The 20,287-nt window shown below is 31.8% G+C and overlaps 3 protein-coding genes across 9 annotated transcripts in view; 2 read left to right on the forward strand and 1 right to left on the reverse strand.

Moving 5' to 3' along the window:
* Nucleotides 1–3,879: 3,879 nt before the first annotated feature.
* LOC117210373 (lysosomal Pro-X carboxypeptidase) lies at nucleotides 3,880–6,337 on the forward strand. Its single transcript, XM_033453346.1, has 7 exons — nucleotides 3,880–4,183; nucleotides 4,453–4,593; nucleotides 4,678–4,958; nucleotides 5,034–5,191; nucleotides 5,262–5,434; nucleotides 5,540–5,889; nucleotides 6,059–6,337. Exons 1-7 carry the CDS (start codon nucleotides 4,016–4,018, stop codon nucleotides 6,270–6,272), a joined length of 1,485 nt encoding a protein of 494 aa, XP_033309237.1. The 5' UTR covers nucleotides 3,880–4,015; the 3' UTR covers nucleotides 6,273–6,337.
* Nucleotides 6,338–7,478: 1,141 nt separating this feature from the next.
* Nucleotides 7,479–10,640, reverse strand: LOC117210371 (kinesin-like protein KIF3A). The gene is made up of 9 exons (XM_033453344.1): nucleotides 10,481–10,640; nucleotides 9,812–10,230; nucleotides 9,509–9,699; nucleotides 9,206–9,345; nucleotides 8,929–9,126; nucleotides 8,464–8,855; nucleotides 7,981–8,398; nucleotides 7,777–7,902; nucleotides 7,479–7,695 (listed from the first exon to the last, which is right to left on the reverse strand). Exons 1-9 carry the CDS (start codon nucleotides 10,493–10,495, stop codon nucleotides 7,558–7,560), a joined length of 2,037 nt encoding a protein of 678 aa, XP_033309235.1. The 5' UTR covers nucleotides 10,496–10,640; the 3' UTR covers nucleotides 7,479–7,557.
* Nucleotides 10,641–12,340: 1,700 nt separating this feature from the next.
* LOC117210367 (tricalbin-1-like) overlaps nucleotides 12,341–20,287 on the forward strand; it is a 32,694-nt gene continuing 24,747 nt past the window's right edge. For 2 of the 7 annotated variants that reach the window (XM_033453322.1, XM_033453319.1), the window contains exon 1: nucleotides 19,911–20,066. The gene's annotated coding sequence lies outside the window, so the exon portion shown is untranslated. Of the gene's footprint in view, nucleotides 12,488–13,943; nucleotides 14,163–14,248; nucleotides 14,351–19,910; nucleotides 20,067–20,287 lie in introns of those variants that run through there. The other 5 variants (XM_033453325.1, XM_033453324.1, XM_033453326.1 and 2 more) reach the window with 5 other exon arrangements.

Genomic DNA, 20,287 nt, shown 5'->3' on the forward strand with positions numbered 1-20,287 from the left:
TGCAATCTCGCGACTTGGTCCGCAATAAGGGGTAAAGGATACCGGTCCGCGACCGTATTTTTATTTAGTTCTCGAAAATCTACCAATCATCTCTCTGAACCATCTTTCGTCTTCACGAGTAACATAGGGCTCGCGAACGGTGAATTACTAGGCCTTATGATAGTTGGCTATAATTAATTCGCTTATTCTCTCACGTACTATTCTGCGCTCTTCCTCGCGAAGTCTATTAGGGCTTCTTTGTACGGTGATGTTAGGATCAATTAATTGTAGTTCTAACTGGCCTGTATTTACGCGAGTACGTAGGAAACCCGCAACGAATGAATCTTTGAATCTTCTAAAAGAAAAATTAATCGACCTTTATCTCTACCACGCACGCCATTGTCAACTTCGTTAACATCGATCTTGTCTTCGGCGGTTTTATTACAGGCATTAATTATTTGTCTTACACATATTTTGTGTAATATTACGTCAAAACCTTGACTTAAAATTTCACGAACAATCGCGATATCCTATTTTGAAATAACCATCAGCGAGGACATGACGAATTTATCTCTAATGTAAAACCACTAACACCCGCAACGGACAAGAGTTGAGATGTACCAATATTTCTCATTCCTCGCATTACTACTATATCGATCGTTCTTTTGCCAGAAAATCTCAAGACTACGGATTCTTTAATCAGTGAACACTCGGCTCCCAAAAATCGGGGTAAAATGGAAACGACTCACCCGGATGACTTGATCCACCAGTTGACGCTTCCACTATGTAGAAATCGATCCGACGCTCGTTATTGAAATTATATTCAGGGCACTGCTTTCTAAGGATTTTTCTCCATAATCAAATTGGCGGCTGCGCATCATGCAGCGGAATCGGTCGTAAACTCTTGCAGTGTTATAACCGGCACTGATCTCACTTCTGATGTCGGATTCAGGTTGGCATTTTGGAGCGTTCGATGAACCTTTACTTACTTTACCGTCGCGAATGTAGCCAATATTTATCAGTACGAATGTGGACACTACAAGAGGCTATGAGTAATGGTAATAGGATGGTCGAGATGATGGTGACAACGAATTCAGGTTCGATAACGAATCCACGATTCACGGGAGGACAAGTACCAACGTACTACTCGATTCGGATCACTCAATCGGCAATTCGTCCAACGACTCTAACACTCTAACTCTAACTCTCTTAATCCAAAAGAGGCTGCCCTTATATACTCCTGTCCCCACTTCTCGGGTTAATCTTTGTTTTTAAGGAGAGACATATAATCGTTTCATACCTCTGTCAGGTACACGTCCCTTCCGTGACCGTGGCTACGTCCGGTGACCTGCCATGTCACTTCGAGCCCAAACCCATCGTCATAAAGTCAGATTGGAACATTAAGACTATTTCTTATTTTTATTACTTAAGGGCGGCTATAGTAAAAGTCTGGACTAGTGTATTGGAGTTTTTCCCAACATTCCGGACGGGAAATCCCGCTGTCTTTCCATCTCTGACATATATACCGATACTTTTTTCTGTACCCATAAAAAGATTATTTAGCAATGTGTCGATGATAAATTTTATTAAAGAACGAATATCCCTAATTTTATGCATTAAATAGTATGACATGAAATTATAACGGTAGACAAAAATATAAACGCATTTTAAAAACTTTGTAATAACTTAAACCAGTTTAACGAAACATTTAATGAAAGCCTTTAAAAATCATTTCAAATGCAATTACAAAAAGTTTCAAAGAGTGTAAACTCATAATGTAAAAGATATTCAGGGTATTTAGATAGATAATTAAGCATTCAAATTAAGCCATGTAGGCATCTTCGACAGAGAGCAGCACAACAGACTCTTTGTACCTACCTGGAGTTATAAGTTTTATGGTACTTTTTGGTAATTTTAATATGGTTATTTTTAAAGACTTTTGTAGGGCTTCTATGCTTATTTGATGATTTCTATTTAGAATAATACTGCAAATCAGCCTGTGAACTTTTATTTGCCTGTTGGAAAACACCGTGCATGAACAAATTTCAGTAATAATTATGTTTGTTAATTTGTGAAAAATTAATGATCTATTTTATCCATATTTACAGTTTAGATGTATAATCTACAATCTACACAAACACTTTACGTAAAAATCGATAAATATTTACATAAAACATTAATGAAGAAGTATTAGTTTGTTACCTCCGGTGACTCTCTACATAAACCAGAATCCATCCTGAGGTCAAAGCGGTTACTAGCTGTGCAAATATAATTAGTCGGACCGCAATAATCCTAAGGAACTGTCATAAAACTAACCAATTTTACTTTACCGTCAAGGCCCTTAATTGCTACAAAACATCCTTCAAGTCGAGACATTCCTTAGGGTTATTGTTCAATCAGATAAAAAATGAGAAGGCCAGATTTTTTCCATGTTCAACGGTTATTTCCACCCACAAGTGATCTTTGGTGGGGCGACCAACACCCAGCAAAATTTTTTCTCTGCGACAGCATCGTCACCGAACTTCACTGGGTTTTTATTTGTTGACCAGACAATATCTTGACTGGTTTTTCATCCGTTAACCAGTCAATATCTTGACTGGTTTTTCATACCTACTTCAGTTACCATCTCTTGACTGGCTTTTCATATCTACGTCACTCACCATCTCTTGACTGGTTTTTCGATCATTAATTAGTCATCAGTTTAACTTACTATTTACTCTTCGCTGAAAATACATCTACACGCACCACGCGTAACTATTTATATCTACAAAGTTGTCGGAATAAAGTGCATATTTTAATTTGTTAACAAAGTGTTATCATCAGTTCGATTATAAAATATATTCTTTGAACAAATGGACTTTTAAAAAATCTGTTATATCCCCAGCGGAAAAAAATTCGTCTGGATTAACACCATTCCTCTACTTCGACTAGTTTCCGAAATATTCCAGAAAATGTTTTAAAATATAGCTATGCTAATAAGTTTTAAATGAATTGTATGAAGCGTCTTAGCTGTATCTCACATTCTTCCTTGTTTTTCATTTTTGCACTCAACATATTTATAGCAAAACGATCAAAATCAGATAATAGCGGTCAGTTCGTAGAAAGTGATCATTAATATATTTGGATAAAGTATAGTATCTGGATTGCAAAATTTGTTATCTGAATATGTCTTTTCAGGGGTATTTTAGGTTATTGAAGCCGTTATTTTTAACAGTAATAAACAGTTTTGAAAATTCAGCCTTATGAATATTTGACCGACAAAAATCTTAACTCTACAAATCCGTGTAAGACCGTGATCATACAAAGCAGTAAAACAAGCAATGGCACAACTAATGTCAATGCATCAAATGTTAATTTTACCGTTTATCGCTGTTTGTATAATCACAGTCTAACCGGCCACCTCACGGCATGATGGCCGGAAAATAAAAAATAATCCAAATAATACTCACAATTCAAATGCAGAGTAAGTCATACAGTAGATTAAGAGTACCAAATTTTTAAAAAGATCTCAAAGGTTTCTAAAGATTGTCATTCTAGTCCAATATTTTGCAGTCCGGATACTATACAAAACCCACAAATTTTAAATTATAACATAGAAAAAATGTTCAAATCGTTAAAAATGAAAAATGCCGATCGAAGTAAGAAAGAGTTGTATTTTTTGAATGAATATTTTTCAAATAAACAATATGCGTGTAGTAGCCGCTGACACCAGACTCCCTCTGTGTTCTCGTTTATAATTAGCTCTAGTTATAGTGGTAACTTCTAGGTGGCGTATGCCATGTTTTGATTGTAGTGTTAAACGTATGTGTGGTCATGTGATCATTTTCCAAGTTTTTGCATGCACGGGTTCAAAGTTAATACACTGTAATACATATACGACTGTGGATATATGTATTACAGATATGTATGTGTATATATCAGTGCCTGATACGGAAATGCTCTGAAGACAGTTGTTGCCGATGTCAGTTTATCATAAATTAATTCAATTAATGTCAATTAAAAGTTGGAATCTGGAATTCATTGATAGTGTATTGAGATGGGACTGTACAATATTTTACTATTCATTTTTATTGCATTATGGCAACCTACCATGCAATATATCCTTTTAAATAAATTTTACGGAAACTATCAAAATCAATTACGCACTCAAAATGAGTTATACAGCGGGAAATACAAATATGAGATTAAAACAATTGATATGCCAGTATGTGATATTAAATTCCTGATGTAGAACTTTTATCGGTGACATTTGTTACGAAGTATTTTTATATGTTTACTTTTCTTGCCTATTTAATGTACATATGTTCTTACATTTATAAATTATCGATTATTGCATATGCTTTACGAGAAAATCTCTCAATATACAGAGATCTAAACTTATTAAATTACTAAAGTTCTATACATTACATACGTGTATGAATCTTATTTATATTTTTTTTGTATAAAAAGTAAATTATTTTAAATATATCACAGGTGGATCACTTTAGCTTTTCAGTGCCAGATACATTTAAATTACGATATCTTGTAAATAATACTTGGCAAATCAAAAAAGATGCACCTATTTTCTTTTATACTGGAAATGAAGGTAACATTGAAAATTTTGCTCAAAATACTGTAAGTATACAACCTATAAGATAATTAACTAACATTTCATTTAAACATAATTTAAAATTCCGACTTAATTCTTATATTTTACAGGGTTTTATGTGGGACATAGCTCCAGAATTTGGAGCTTTATTAATTTTTGCTGAACATCGTTACTATGGAGAATCTATGCCTTATGGCAATAAATCCTACATGGATTTGAATCATTTAGGATATCTAACATCTCGACAAGCCCTTGCAGATTATGTCGATTTGATTCAATATGTGAAATCTAAACCAGAATATAAGTATAGTCCTGTTATAGTTTTTGGTGGTTCATATGGTGGTATGCTTAGTGCATGGATACGTATGAAATATCCTCATGTTGTACAAGGGTTAGTGAAACAATACCAACTAGAAATACAATAAAAATGATATATAATATAAATAAAAATTATATAATATTACAGAGCAATTGCATCTTCAGCTCCAATATTACAGTTTAGTGGAGTTACAGAATGTGAAGCTTTTGTACGCATAGTTACCTCAGATTTTAAAACAGCTCATACAAACTGTCCAAAACTTATTCGTAGATCATGGAATACTATCATCAATATAACATCAAGCGGTAATAGGGTAACCTATTATTTATATTGTCTTTTTATATTTTTAAAATTATTCTCTATTTTTTCTAATAGACAAAGGGAGAGAGTGGTTAGCAGATAGTTGGAAATTATGTCAACCATTAAAAAATTCAAGTGATGTCCAACAACTAATGTCTTATTTGGAAGATATTTATATAAACCTTGCTGTAGTAAATTATCCATATGAAGCTAACTTTTTGACACCATTACCTGCTTACCCCGTTAAAGTAAGTATCTCAATTTACAATTAGTTTATTGTTCAATTAATCTCTAAATAAAATTATTTCATTTATGTACATTTTATAATTTACAAGATATTGTTGTTATTACAGGCTGTATGCAAACATCTAACAAATCAATCACTCGTAGGAACAGAGTTGTTAATAGCAATACACAAAGCAATTAATATATTCACCAATTATTCTAGTGAAACAAAGTGTTTAAATTTAAATGATTCTGTGCCTCAATTAGGTGCTGTTGGATGGCCTTTCCAAGCCTGTACAGAAATGGTAATGCCAATATGTTCAGATGGAATAAATGATATGTTTAAACCTCGTTCATGGAATTTGGATAGATATATCAATGACTGTATGAAACAATATTCAGTAAAACCACAGCCAAACTTAGTATGCGAACAATATGGATGTAAAGATCTGTCTACTGCAACAAATATTGTTTTCAGGTATATATCGTCAAGTAATATTAATTTGTTTTACTTAAAACAATTGAAACAAATGTGAGATTAATATATGCATAATACAAGTCTACATATATATACTAATATTTCACATGAAATACAATTATCATTTATAACGTAATCTTTTATTTATTCATTATTTTGTTTCATTTAGTAATGGTTTAATGGATCCATGGTCTAGTGGTGGAGTATTACAAAACTTATCTTCTTCAGCAGTAGCAGTAATAATACCAGAAAGTGCACATCATCTTGACTTAAGAAGCAGTAATGCCAATGATCCATATAGTGTTGTTTTAGCACGGAAATACCATCGCTTCTTTATTAAAAAATGGATTCAAGAATACCGAGATAAAAACAAAATTTATTAGCTAAATTTTTATACTGATGTTGTGATAGGAAACTTTAATAAAAAACGAATATGCGGAAAACTATATAAGTACATAATTATTTATTTTTATTTCGTAAATTATATACAAAAAAAGCATAATATACACACAATAATAATTACAAACATCTAGTATCCTTAACTGCTTTAAGTAATTGGTAAGGAATTGAGAATAATAAGAATTTTTATTATCACAGTACTTAATGTCGTAATAAAAAGTTAAAACAGATAAAATTTTTAAATATTTTCGATAATAGAGAGTAAAAAATAATTTAAATGCAGTTAAAATCCTATTCTGCCATAGAGATGTGCTTTGCTTTCTCTATAAGTTTATTGACATAAATGATTAAGCAAGCATTAGTACACGTTAAATTTTAAACAAAATTCAAGTTACTTTTGCGTTTTTTAAATTATCATGTTTTAGTGACAAAATTTAACGTTATATAGAAATACTTATTATAATACTATTATTAAGCTAAAGAAAATCTGGTCTTTATCAAATTATAATACATAAACGACAATGAAAAAAGACATAAGATTGCTAAGTTTTTGATAAAGATTGCGTTCCTATTGTTTTCAGTTACATTTAACTCTAATTTCCTATATCGAGCTAAACGATCTTATTTCTTATTACACAGGTACAGCACATACTTTTTCTTCCCTAAAATCTTTATATCAATTCTCCATTTAATAGTAACTTGTATAGCATGCTATTAAATATGAAAATGTAATTTCTGTGGAAGTTGATTCATTGATTTAGATTTCGTCATCTAATATTTCATAGACATCGCACAAAAATGTATCTAAATACATAAAACATGAAATCTTACTGTTATAATTCTTCTTTAAGTATTAATGGTGAAAATCATCCGAGTTGAAATAATAATAACTCTATCGAACTTAATTCTAACTTCTGCAATTTATGTAAATTAGCAGAAATTAAGTACTTTGCATAGCATCTAATTTTAAATTGTATGATCATACAACACAGAAATTGTAGTTCTTAATAAACCGGTCTTGTTAATTAGATATTGTTCTATTATACTGTATATACCCTTTGCTTCTATGCAGTACTTAAGATCAGTGTGAACATACCTAATTCAGAATAGAAATAAATGTATAATTGCAGAAAATACTCATTTTCTAGTATATATTATATAAACAAAAATAAATTAGAATAATGCTTTAAAAAAAATTCTAAAAAATCATAGAATTGAATACTTTGTGAAATATAAATATTTTTATCATTTTATAGATTAAACATAGTTTTAGTGTGGTGTACGTCTATGTGCTGTAGTTGGCCTTGGAACTCCAGATCGGCTTCGTATTTTTTTTGGTTGCACGAAAGTATTATCAATTCCGTTATTGTAAGAGAGATATATGTTTGACATATCAGGCTGAATTTGCTAGGAATAGAAATTATTGTAAGTATGATGATTTATTACATAAATGTGATTTATTGTTAATTTTGAAATATTAATACGTACATCCTTGTTAGTTCCTAATGGTGGCGTGATTTGTGCTTTGCGCATATTGTTACCTGTATATGCTACACACTTTAATTGCCATTCCCCAATATCTTCATTCCAATGAACATATCTTTCAATCGTTGTCTAAAATAGGATTGGTACATAGATCTTTTGGCGAAAATATTTATTTTTTTAAATAAAATATTACACTGCCATAGATACCTGATATTCAACAGGAATGTAACTATTTACTATTAACTCTTGAAGTTGTAATTCTCGCCCAATACCTCTAACTCCTTCCAAAAGCCCTTCCATCTCTCTTTGATGTTCTTGCTGTAAATCAGATAACTCTGCTTTAACAGACATTAACATTGTATGTACGCGACTTAATTTCTTAGTTTTCCCTGCAGCTTCTTCTTGCAAGGAAGAATATTTCTCTTCTATATCAATACGTTCAGCTTCCTTTGCTTCAATAGCTTTTTTCAACTGTTCTTCTCTGCTTTTACGTTGTTCAAGTTCAATTGCAGCTGCAGCCAATAACTGTTCTTGAGCTTCTGCTTTTTCCAACAAATTTTCACCTCCGACTAAAATCTTATTTTGTAGATTCTGCATTTTCTCTCGTAATGCTTCTTTCTCGCTCCTAGAATAATTAATATCTTATATACTCTTCAGCGATATTCTTTAACCAATTCTCTAAAAACTTACTGAGTTCTTTTTAATTCGATAACATCTTTGTCATCGGGACTTTTATCTTCTCTTTCAGCTTTGTCAATTTTTTCATTGGAATCTATATCCCTATCTTCTAATTCTTCCATTGTTAATATTTGACTTCTTCTACGTCGAGCTTTCTTCTCATGTCTAGTCTCCCCTATTTCTTCAGAATCTTCAGATTCGTCTTCAGATTCAGACATTTCAGCACCATTTTCTTCCAATTGTTTACGTAATTGTTCGATTTCAACTTGAAACTGCCGAAGTAAAGCATCTTTTGGATCTTCATTAATTCTCGCTCTATTTTTAATATTCTTAGCGCGGTTCGCATAACGAAGTGTACTGATAGTTTCGTCATAGTTTATATCTGCTGGACTTATATTTGCACACTAAATTGAAATAATTATTTCATGAATAATGGAGAAAGAAAACGTAGAAAGGAAAGAAAATGAATAATGTTACCATTAAAGTTTTTGAGTTACCACCCAAAGAATCTTGTAACAATCTCGTGAGTTTGGAATTTCTGTAAGGCACATGTGAACTCTGACCATCAACTAATGCAGATATTACGTTACCTAGTGTCGAAAGTGATAAATTAATTTTTGTTGCTTCTCTTAAACGAACTCCAGAAGCTTTTGTCTTGCTTTGTCTTTCCGAACCCTAGAGAATATCAATGGCATGAATTAGAAAATATGTTAAACTAGAGTACAGTGGGATAATGAGAATAAGAATTTCATACAGCTAAATCAACTAAATGAAGCTTCCCCATTTTTACATGTTGTTCGCCATCCTCTCCAAGTTGACTAGATTCAACTGTGATTGTAAATATTACATGAGACCTCGAACTCAATACGTTCATTGCTGTAGCTCCAACAACACCTATGTATTATATAAGAATTATATATCATATGGAAGAATTATATATCATAAGAATTTATTATAACATTAGAAGCATGGCTGTTTCCATTATCATAGATATTAATATTTAAAATTATATATGTACAATTATATATTCTACAAAGGTACCTGACAAGATACTTACGATTCTTATTACCAAGAGACATTATTCGATCTAAATCATCAGCATTATTGACAACATAGCCACTGAGATCTTTTACAAATACTCCAATATCAGGTCTTTCCTTTACTTCTAGTCTAGTATTTTGATCTTTACCAAGTAAGTCTCTAACTTCTTCATTATAAATCTCTAAATATGTTGCACGTACAAGGAATCTATCAATCAAACATTATTTCTTTATATGTTTAATTCACACAAAATACTTAAATATAAAATTGAATACTAATGAAATTTTGATTTATTTCCTTTTCCATAAAAAATACTTACTTTTGGTTGTCATGAGCCTTAGCTATGTATCCAAAAATATGTGCAAAGGTATTAGGAATGATTCCCCTAAGTTGTGGAGATGTCTTTGCACCTGACATAGTATATGTTTTACCAGTGCCTGTTTGTCCATATGCAAATATAGTTCCATTGTATCCTTGAAGAACTTTATCCACGATAGGTCTCGCAGTTTCATTGTAAATATCAACTTGAGTTGAATCAGTATCAAAGACAGCGTCAAAGGAAAATACTTTTGGTGGTTCTCCTTGTGCAGCATTAGGATTTTCAACTGTTATTTCACTATTTATTGTATCCACGCGTACTATATTCTTACAGTGCCCGTCCAACTCCTTTCCATTTAAAGGTCGAACACGGACCACAACCCTAACATTTTCTATTTCTCCGAGTTCTGCTGTATTGTCCTAAATAAAGGATTATTATATTATTAAAAGTAAGAATATTAAATCATGAAAAAGTTATACGATACGAGAAATAAAAGAGTAAAATATCGACAAAATTTAATTTATATTCATTATTATATTTCTTTTCCCAAATTTCTAATGAATAATACGATTACGATAATAATACGATTTGACAGCCAGAACTGTCAAAAAAATAATTCAGTATCCTTCATTTAAAACGCATGTTTCTGTGATACATAAAAATACTAACTTCAGTCCCCGGCATTGCAGCTTTATTTCCTTCTAAAGTCACATAAACACAGGATTTAAAGCATAATACTATTTAATCTAAAAATACTGGTAAAACGCAATGGACTAGCAAACGACCTCCGTAAACAAATGGATCGATTTGTATAATTATATAGCATGAAGATAGATACAAGCAGGTCACGTCATCTATAGTCCATCAAATTAAGAACTCAATGAGTAATTTACCGATATTTTATTAGAGACATTTTAGTCAATGTTACAAAGTCCTGTAGTTGTATAAATAAAATATTTCTTTTTTATTTTATCTCCATTTGCACTTACGTTTTATCTTTCAGGTATTAGACTATTAGACAATAATATAAATGAAATGCAAATTCATAAACAAAGGACAATGTACATATAGATCTCGATTTTTTGACGATAAACAACTTTTATATTTACCTTGTTGTATTATTTAGTTATACTATATCATATTATAGTATGAATAGGTAAGATGATTGATTTTTCATTTATCTTACTTATGAAATATTCTTGTATATGTACAAATATAATATATATTATGAAACGAAACAGTTTGATAAAAAATAAGAGAATAAATAAAATTAAGAAATATAATGTTACAAAATTTGTGTCTAAATGTAAAGATTTATTGAATTAGATTGAATTCTGAGAGTGTCACCTAAGGTCAGATTAAATGTTCAAATCAGAGTATATTTTAGATAAAGATATGTATAATTATAGAGCTAATATTTTTTTTCGTGCAATTATATCATTGTCGGTGATTCCACTTTAACACTTTAACTTATCATTTATACATATGTGTTATATATATATAACAAGATACATGCTATTATATGTATATCATCATATATACAGGGTGGTTGGTAACTGGTGGTACAAGCGGAAAGGGGGTGATTCTACGCGAAAAAAGAAGTCGAAAATATAGAATAAAAATTTTTCGTTGGAGGCTTTGTTATCGAGAAAATCGACTTTGAATTTTCGCTCGGTACGCGTGCGGTACGTTATAACGGATCTCACTGTAGATCGTTGTCTCGATGGAAAAATTAAAAAAAAAAAAAAATTTTTATTCTATATTTTCGACTTTTTTTTTCGCGTAGAATCACCCCCTTTCTGCTTGTACCACCAGTTACCAACCACCCTGTATATATGACGTTATATTATATTATATATTGTATATACATAATATCGAATGTCAAAAAATATATTTTAATTTGTGTTATTAATAATAAACAATTTGGCTTCCACGAAGCTAAATTTCACCTCCGCGGATCTACATTTCACATTAATGACTCATATAATTCTTTTATACAACTATCAATAATAATATTCGTGTATCTGTATCTCTCTTGTAACAGGAGACAGAAACGAATCATGATTACATTTACAAGCAATAAAAATAAAATTTACCAGTTTAAAAATTTTATATAATATCATTATAACATTATTATAACAAAATGAATGGTATTGAAATAAAATGATAATAATTAACTAGTAGGAGAAAAGGAACGAATGAGGAAACGTACGAAGTACGCTCAAAACATGTACTTATATACAGGATACGAGTCACTGAGATTTATAAAAAAAAAAAAAAAACAGGGAAAGAAGGAAACGTTAACCTTAGAAAAGTTCCATAGGCGACAAATATCCAATTTACGGTGACAATCGTCGAGCAAAGATTGCATGCATATGCAGTGTGAACAATAGGAAACAAATCCCTCTCCCTGTTTTCTAGTCATTCCCCTCTGTGTGTCGTACACTGGGACCCTGATGCATATCCCCACCTAGAGAAAGAGTGTACTCGTTTGAAGCGAAAGAGCAGCTGACGACCGTAACAATACATTTTCTGCACGCGAGAGCAATACACCCTACGCAGGGTTACGTTACAAGAAAAGACGGTGAACTTGGTGATACGCACGCCACTGTCTGCTAGCTGCTAGATATACCGGTGTTACAGTGATGTAAAGTTACCAGGACGCGTAGGCAGCAGGTAAGGACCTATTCGCTTCGACGAAATATCGATCTTCCTATTCCAATACATATATGAACAATCAGACACATTAATGTATGCCTACAAAAAAATACGATATAAATACATAGTGGAAAAATAAGGACTTATAATATGTATGTTATTTATTTCTGAAGATGATTAATCTCATTTGTTTGGGATTAGCGAAATGGAACTAATAAAGAACAAATTATATGTAATTTGTTTAAAATTGATATTTATATTGGAAAATATAATTCCGACGCTGCAGGGTGGCTTTACGTTAGCGGTAATTATGGAGATAAAAAAACATAATTTAAAAATTATAAAATGAGATCATATTTTAATGATTTTCCTCAAAAATGTTTTTTATATGGTTATTCAGTATGTATTTAAATGGTAGTTTAAACGATTGTATCTGGTGTTTGTTGGTCTTTTTTTCTATTCATATGTAAAGAGGGCGTTTTATCAAAAAACCAGTTATTTCGAATTAGGCTTAGCTCTAAAGCTATATGTTTGTGTATGTTTGTGTATATTTGTGTACGACAACATTTTCAGTTTTATTCTAAAACATGAGCTTTTCAATTTCTTCCATACAAGGAATGCAAAAAGATTTACTACATTGTTATTTCGCAAATTAAAATATTTTATTATATCGATCGAATATATCTACTCGTGGAGATCCTAATCGAAGTGGATGTTACTCATTTCTCATTCAGACATATGTACATATTATTTCATTCATCTTTCTAAAGCGTGCGTATAAAGAATGCTCGCAAAACGTAAACTATGTATACTTTAGTCTTACCTATACATAATTAAAATATCGTTTAAATATAGCAAAAATATAATTATATAAATAAAATATAATTACAATATACAGCAGAATGGAGCATGTCTGTATATTACAACATTTATAAATTACAATAATATTTTATTTTAATTTAGAAACCTAGAAACTATTAATTGCTATAAATCGGTTAGTCAGTGTCAGAGAATGGTATACCAAAAAAAAAAAAAAAATAAAATGGAATAGTGATTAGTGCATAGATAGAATGAGATTTAATATATTCTATTTTCGCAATATACCTGATTTCTTGCAAAAAAGAGATAAAGAAGGGAAAAAAGAAGAAAGGAAAGGAGGGAACGAAGCGATAGAAAAGACCTATCAAAGCAGTGGAAATAGGAAAAAGATAGACCCAACAATTTTGTGAAGAAAGAAAGACAGGAGATGCAGAAGAGAGACAGGGAAAGTCAGAGGAAGTATGAAACACAGGTGTAAGAAAGAAAAATAAGATAGGAAAGGCGAGGAGAAAGAATAGAGAAGATTAAGGAGGGAAGAAAGGAAAAAGGTGGAAAAGAAGGACGGAGAGCGAGTGAAGCAGAAAGAGAGGACAGGACGGAAATAGTAGGGAGAGGTTCTGTTACCTCTTACCTGGTTTGCTCTCCTCTCGTGACGGCAGGTCAGTGTTTCTATACTCGTGAACGAGGACGGATGCGTCGACCGGTTATGCGTGGTCATTTTCACGCAAGAAAGTCTGTCTTCCAGCTCCTTGCTTGTTGTCGTCGAATTGTGTATGATCAGTGAGATCGGTTTGAGGATAGAAATGTGGAAACGTACGCAAACGGAGCAACAATTTCTCTACGCGATAAGATAGATAATTTTGACATAGGGTATGTATGTTATCGTATCATTCTAATTACAACTCACGAAATTCTAATTATACCGCATGGAAGTTATGGAAAACACGCTTTCGCTCGCAGGACCAGGAAAACGATATACATGCATATGTAGTTATGTATGTCATTCGTGAAAGTGTGAAAGGATTCTTATATTATGCATATGTACATATACCGGCTATCAAGGTCAGTATATTATTCACGAAAAAGTAAGACGTTCGTTAATGGGTAAAATGCTATCACACGCGTTGAATCGTCGAAATTGCTGGTCTCATACGTATGTACATTTGTATGTAAATAACGTACGTAAGTACATACAATTGACATACCACCAAACGATACGCGGCTAGAATTGTACATATTACTTTCCAGCGCACGTGTTATTACTACGTGAATTGGCTCATAATGAATTGTCGCATTTCCCTATGCTGGAAAAGCTTGATGTGGTCGCTTGACTCGTATAAACATAATCCGTAAAACTAGTCTAACGGAAATAATTCTCTTCGATGATAGCTACAATATTTTTCACGCTGTCCCGCGTAAGGAAAGCTGGTGCAGTTATTAGTTTTATGAAAAGAGAAAGAAATGAAAGACACTGAACTTGGTATAAACATGTTGCTAGTAGAAAATTCTTATGTCGATTAACTTACGATTAATTCTATTGGTATTCTATTTATAGGTTATATTTTTCGTTTCTTTACTGCCTTGAACAGCTTAAATGTTATTCACCTTTAAAAAAAAAACAAATATCTTTCTTAACCAATTAATTAACGCAAGTTTCGTTAATTAATTTAATAGTATGCTATTTTGTTCGGTCCAGTAGTTTAGAAATAAGAGAGCAAACAGATAGTTGGCAGATAATTGTAGAAACGAAGTCTGTTAATATTAATTGTGGAAAGTAAACTAGTGTACATCTCTCACAATGTATACGCTGGTATGTCAGTATAAATATGTAAATAAGTTCAGAATAGGAAGCTAGTCAGAGTGTCAATTCCTTCGACAAAACAAGAACAGGTTTCAGAAAGAACTTCACTCTGTGAAAGGTGTTGTCTTCTAAGGTATACGTAGAAATATGCCAGAGGAGAAAAATACATTTACTTTAGAAGTAAATTTAATAAAATCCATCACGAGAAAATTCAATGATTTCACATTATTAAATGTCGATCATTTGTATTTAATATTTATTATGTTATTTCGTGTAAACGTCCAATTACAGCAGATATATACAGATATATACACATATTTTATTATTTCTCCATAGCTGATATAAATCAAAGTTGTTCAACACTTTTGCTGATAATAAAATATCTTTTGTCAGAAATCACAGTAATGTTACTCTTTAATATGATAATGTTTAATTTAACATTACTGGTCGTTGCTTCATCTTTCTGCCTGATGTTTTCCGTCTAAATGTACAATATATGGTGTGACAGCAGTACTGTCAAATGCACGATACATACGCGTGTATATATGTACCTTTTTCACGCAGTGTTGGTGACGCATGCGTTTCAACTACTTAATAGTACCTAATATATGTACAACCAGTTCGTGAAGACAATTAAATATTTAGTTGATTTTATTGTCATTTTTTATGTATGCATATATGTGTATATATATGTATATATAAAATTATATATATATATAGGGTGGTTGGTAACTGGTGGTACAAGCGGAAAGGGGGTGATTCTACGCGAAAAAAGAAGTCGAAAATATAGAATAAAAATTTTTCGTTTGAGGCTTTGTTTTCGAGAAAATCGAATTTGAATTTTCGGTCGGTACGCGTGCATTTTATCGCGTCTCGTTATAACGGATCTCACTGTAGATCGTTGTCTCGATGGAAAAATTAAAAAAAAAATTAAAAAAGAAAAAATTTTTATTCTATATTTTCGACTTCTTTTTTCGCGTAGAATCACCCCCTTTCCGCTTGTACCGCCATGTTATATGTCATATATTTAATATATATAATTATTATATGTATATATAAATGAAAAGAAAGCTGCGAAATATTAAGCAATGCAAATTATGTTTCATAATATGTTAATAACAAATACATAAATTTTGAAATCATCGCATATCGAAATGAAATTTTTCGAAACAATTTCCAAAACAGAAGTTTGCTTGACAATTTTTTTATTGGTTTGATGTTGCCTCTTCGTTTGTTATCTAACGAATAATATCTACATTGTTTCGGTAAAGTCTCTCTTTAGGGATGGCTTTCCAGTTGGAAAATATTATGAATTGTTGCCCTTTCGTTAGAAATAATTCATTAAGTTGCACATTGGAATTTCCGGCTGTCAACCATCAACTCATATGACACATATATCAAGAAAATTACTATCGATTAAGAGTTTGCTTTAGTTTGTAAATTGAATTCTTCATTGAAAATTGAATCCCCATTACCATCCCAATATACTGGAATATCAGATAAAGTTGGTATTTGAACAATTGGTGTTGAGAATAATGATATATATATCATCAATTACCATATCTTCAACTGTACATACATCGGTGCTATCTGACAACGAACTGTCAGAATCGCTACGTATAAGTGGCGTATCTTCTGAATTATCGTCCAAAGCATCATTTCTAACTCTTCTTAGAAATGTATAAGAGATTCCTTAAACTCTTTTGGATACCTAATTTCTTTCTCAGCTATTCTATTGGCGAATCAATAGTAAATCGACGAAAAATAACATTCTGCTTGTAAGCGTGGCGACGCAATAATAATAAATATTTGATGAAAATAAAAACGCAATAGGTGCGACGCATTATTGAAACAAATAACGAAACGAAACAAATGCATCGGTAGCATTATTAGAACAAATCATATGACATAACATATATGTCAGTTGTAACGAAACTGTTAATCGATTATATCATTTTTGAAGGAAGTGGCTCTCACGTCTATTTACTTTTACTTCTTGTATGATACGTATGTAGATATCATCTTTATTTATCATGAATTTAACAAGATGCAGTGAGCTAACGAGATGATATACATGTTTTGTTACTACATATTTTCTTCATTCATAAAGAAATCAATTATCCACTTCCCAAACCCAAAACAATATTCATTGCATATTATATTTCGAATTTAATTACAAATAAATAGGAAATGAAAGCATTACATGTACACGGTTATTATAACTTTTATATTATGGAAAAAATGTGTGTTTTGAAGATGTCGATATTTTTCAAGCTATCGGCTCATATGTTATTTCAAATAAATTCCATAATGAAAAGCTATCAATTTGCGCACATAATCGACACAGGGCGACGCGTGACCTGAGATGCGTCCCTGAGATGCTTTTTTTTTCAAGAAATTCTCTGAAATTCTCGAGGTAGACGGTGAGCACATTGCACCATAAACGCGGAGTCGTTGGATCGGTACGTTATGTACGGGTTGTGGCAATGTAATGCGGTATAGTAAGGTATGGCGCGTAAGACAGATGTTGGTCAGGAAACAAATAAAAGAGAAAGAAAAGGAAAGAGAGGTCGACGACGAGAGCTGGTAGTTTGAAAGCAATCCCACAATCTGACGAGTACTACATTACTATCATTAGTCATTTCAGGATATCTTTTACAAAAGATCTTAATGATTTATAACGTTAAGCTTAATGTTAAGCCGTAATACATATTCTCACGAACGAATAGCCTTTAGTTTTGGAAAAATTAATGTACCATCGGATCATTCTTCCTTCGATTTATCGAACTTTATTTGCAAACATTCATCTGGATACGTACCATGATGTTGTCGATATAATTACTATTTTATCTTAGTCGCTTCACAATATAACAATCGGACAACATGTAGGTACATATTTAGCGAAGTGTTCGCTCCAGTTCCTAGATGACTTAAGAAATCGAAGAAACTCCTGATAAATCTACTAATGACAGGAAACACCGAATGACATTATACGCACTATACACAAAATATAAATTATTATTATCTATACATATAATCATATCCTATTACTATTATTATTATTATTGTTGTTGTTGTTGTTGTTGTTATTACGAAACCGTTACCATTACTATTACCTGTTATAAAGGTTTTTAATAGCGCCGGATGAAAATGTTTTCTCGGGTGGAAATTTTACTTGTCGACATGTTGCACGCACAATGCCGTTAAGCAACGGTCCCTATTTACGAACGCCATTAGCATCATAGATTTCAGGGGCCAGCATGGTGATAATATACTCTTACATTGCGCTTACGTGCACATGATATTAATCATTGATCTAACATCGTCATTCTTCGTAGTAAATATGATAGTTGTGAATATGTTTTAAATTTAGATAATTTGTTATTAGTTTGCAAGATAAAATACTATACAGGGTGGTTGGTAACTTGGTGGTACAAGCGGAAAGGGGGTGATTCTACGCGAAAAAAGAAGTCGAAAATATGGAATAAAAATTTTTTTTTTTTAATTTTTCCATCGAGACAACGATCTACAGTGAGATCCGTTATAACGTACCGCACGCGTACCGAGCGAAAATTCAAAGTCGATTTTCTCGAAAACAAAGCCTCGAACGAAAAATTTTTATTCTATATTTTCGACTTCTTTTTTCGCGTAAAATCACCCCCTTTTCCGCTTGTACCACCAGTTACCAACCACCCTGTATATTACATAAAATGCTAAAATATAATTCGTATCGGAAAAAGTTAAACAAACTTGGAGTATACAGAGATGTAATAAATTTAATAAATAGTTCACTTCTATTACCTACATTTTATGGAAATTGCTATATATTTATTAAAACGAATTTAATCATTGTAAATGGATAAATTTTTATTGCCTTAAAATTTAATGAAAGGAAAAGAAAATGAATTATGGATTATCATATAAATATGAAATAAAGAAGAAAGGAAATCTTTCTAACGAAAAATAATAAATTTTCTTTAACAGATAACAAGATTTCGTACACATGAATACATGTAGCATAAAAAGATACTATATGTATATAATGTACACCGATCCTTGATTAATCAATCCTCCAGTTTTTAGAGCAATACAGTTCTAATCAATCGCAGAAACATATTTGTGTTCGTGACTCGTGATAAGGGTGGCGCAAGCGCGAATATAACCAGTTCTTTTCGAGAAAACAGATGGCCGGTGGCGTCCTTGGCGTACTAACAATTTGTTCGTATCCAGTACGAGTCCGTGTGCCGGTAGGAAAGGATCCGCGTTCTTCCACTAACAATGGAAAATACGAATATGAATCTCCGTCATCCATCGATTTCAATTATTATGGTGCCGTGAGAAATGGAAAACGGATTTTCCATTAAGATTATTTACTGATTTAACAGAAACATTGTTTACCTCCAAATACCTAGTTCTATTTGAAGTAACAAAGAGAAGAATCTAGTTTTATATATAATGAATCGGTGCGTTTACACAAAAGTAAATTTTTCTTTGAATTTCGATTAAAAATGTTAAAGTTTGAGGAATTTAATAAAATATATTTTATTAATACATTTTAGCTTATGAAATCATTCAAGATAATCCAAATCAGAATCGAAAATCGTTGTGCAATTATTCGTTTCTCTAGCCTAGACTCTAAACTCTAGAGGAAGAAATCTTACTTGAAAAAATTTGTAAACTTTTCGCGAAGAAATTTCTTTCATTCTCTCTAATGCAATTGCAGAATTTTTAAATTATTCAGATAACGTTCAGAAACAATTCAAACGACGATAAAGACTTGAAGACGAAAATACAGTGAAAAACACTATGTGAAAATTGAATAAATTTTTCAAAATATAATCTTCAGCTTAATATTAGAGAAGAAAGCGTCACAGAACGATATTGAACAATTTCAGTAACGTACTTACCTCGTGTCGAAAGAAAATTTTGTACAGCTTATCAAAGAGCAGTTATATTATATCACGAACTCCATCAATCGTAAGTGTTTTATTTTCTTCTTTCGAATTACTTCGAGGCACGACTTTTTCCTTGCTTATAGTATCATACGTATCATACGAAAATTCCCGAGTGAACACGTACATAGATTCAAATTAACAGCATCGTAAGAACACCGCTATCAAATATTTATCCTTAGAACGATGATTCATTAAAAAGAGCCGAGCAAGGCGAGGTTTCCAATGCCCGTATTTCTATTTAAA

This window comes from Bombus bifarius, unplaced genomic scaffold, assembly GCF_011952205.1.
Source record: "Bombus bifarius isolate JDL3187 unplaced genomic scaffold, Bbif_JDL3187 scf7180000008203, whole genome shotgun sequence".
NCBI classification, from domain to species: Eukaryota; Metazoa; Arthropoda; class Insecta; order Hymenoptera; family Apidae; genus Bombus; species Bombus bifarius.

What these genes read in the sequence shown, in the direction of transcription:
- LOC117210371 (XM_033453344.1), bottom strand. An exon ending in AAGGCTCATGACAACCAAAA is followed by an intron (nt 9,700 to 9,811) that starts GTAAGTATTTTT and finishes TTTGATTGATAG; the next exon opens with ATTCCTTGTACGTGCAACAT. An exon ending in CATTAGGAACTAACAAGGAT is followed by an intron (nt 7,696 to 7,776) that starts GTACGTATTAAT and finishes TTCTATTCCTAG; the next exon opens with CAAATTCAGCCTGATATGTC.
- LOC117210373 (XM_033453346.1), top strand. Translation starts at nt 4,016, where the DNA reads ATGGGACTGTACAATATTTTACTATTCATTTTTATTGCATTATGGCAA. An exon ending in CATCAATATAACATCAAGCG is followed by an intron (nt 5,192 to 5,261) that starts GTAATAGGGTAA and finishes TTTTTCTAATAG; the next exon opens with ACAAAGGGAGAGAGTGGTTA. An exon ending in GCAACAAATATTGTTTTCAG is followed by an intron (nt 5,890 to 6,058) that starts GTATATATCGTC and finishes TGTTTCATTTAG; the next exon opens with TAATGGTTTAATGGATCCAT.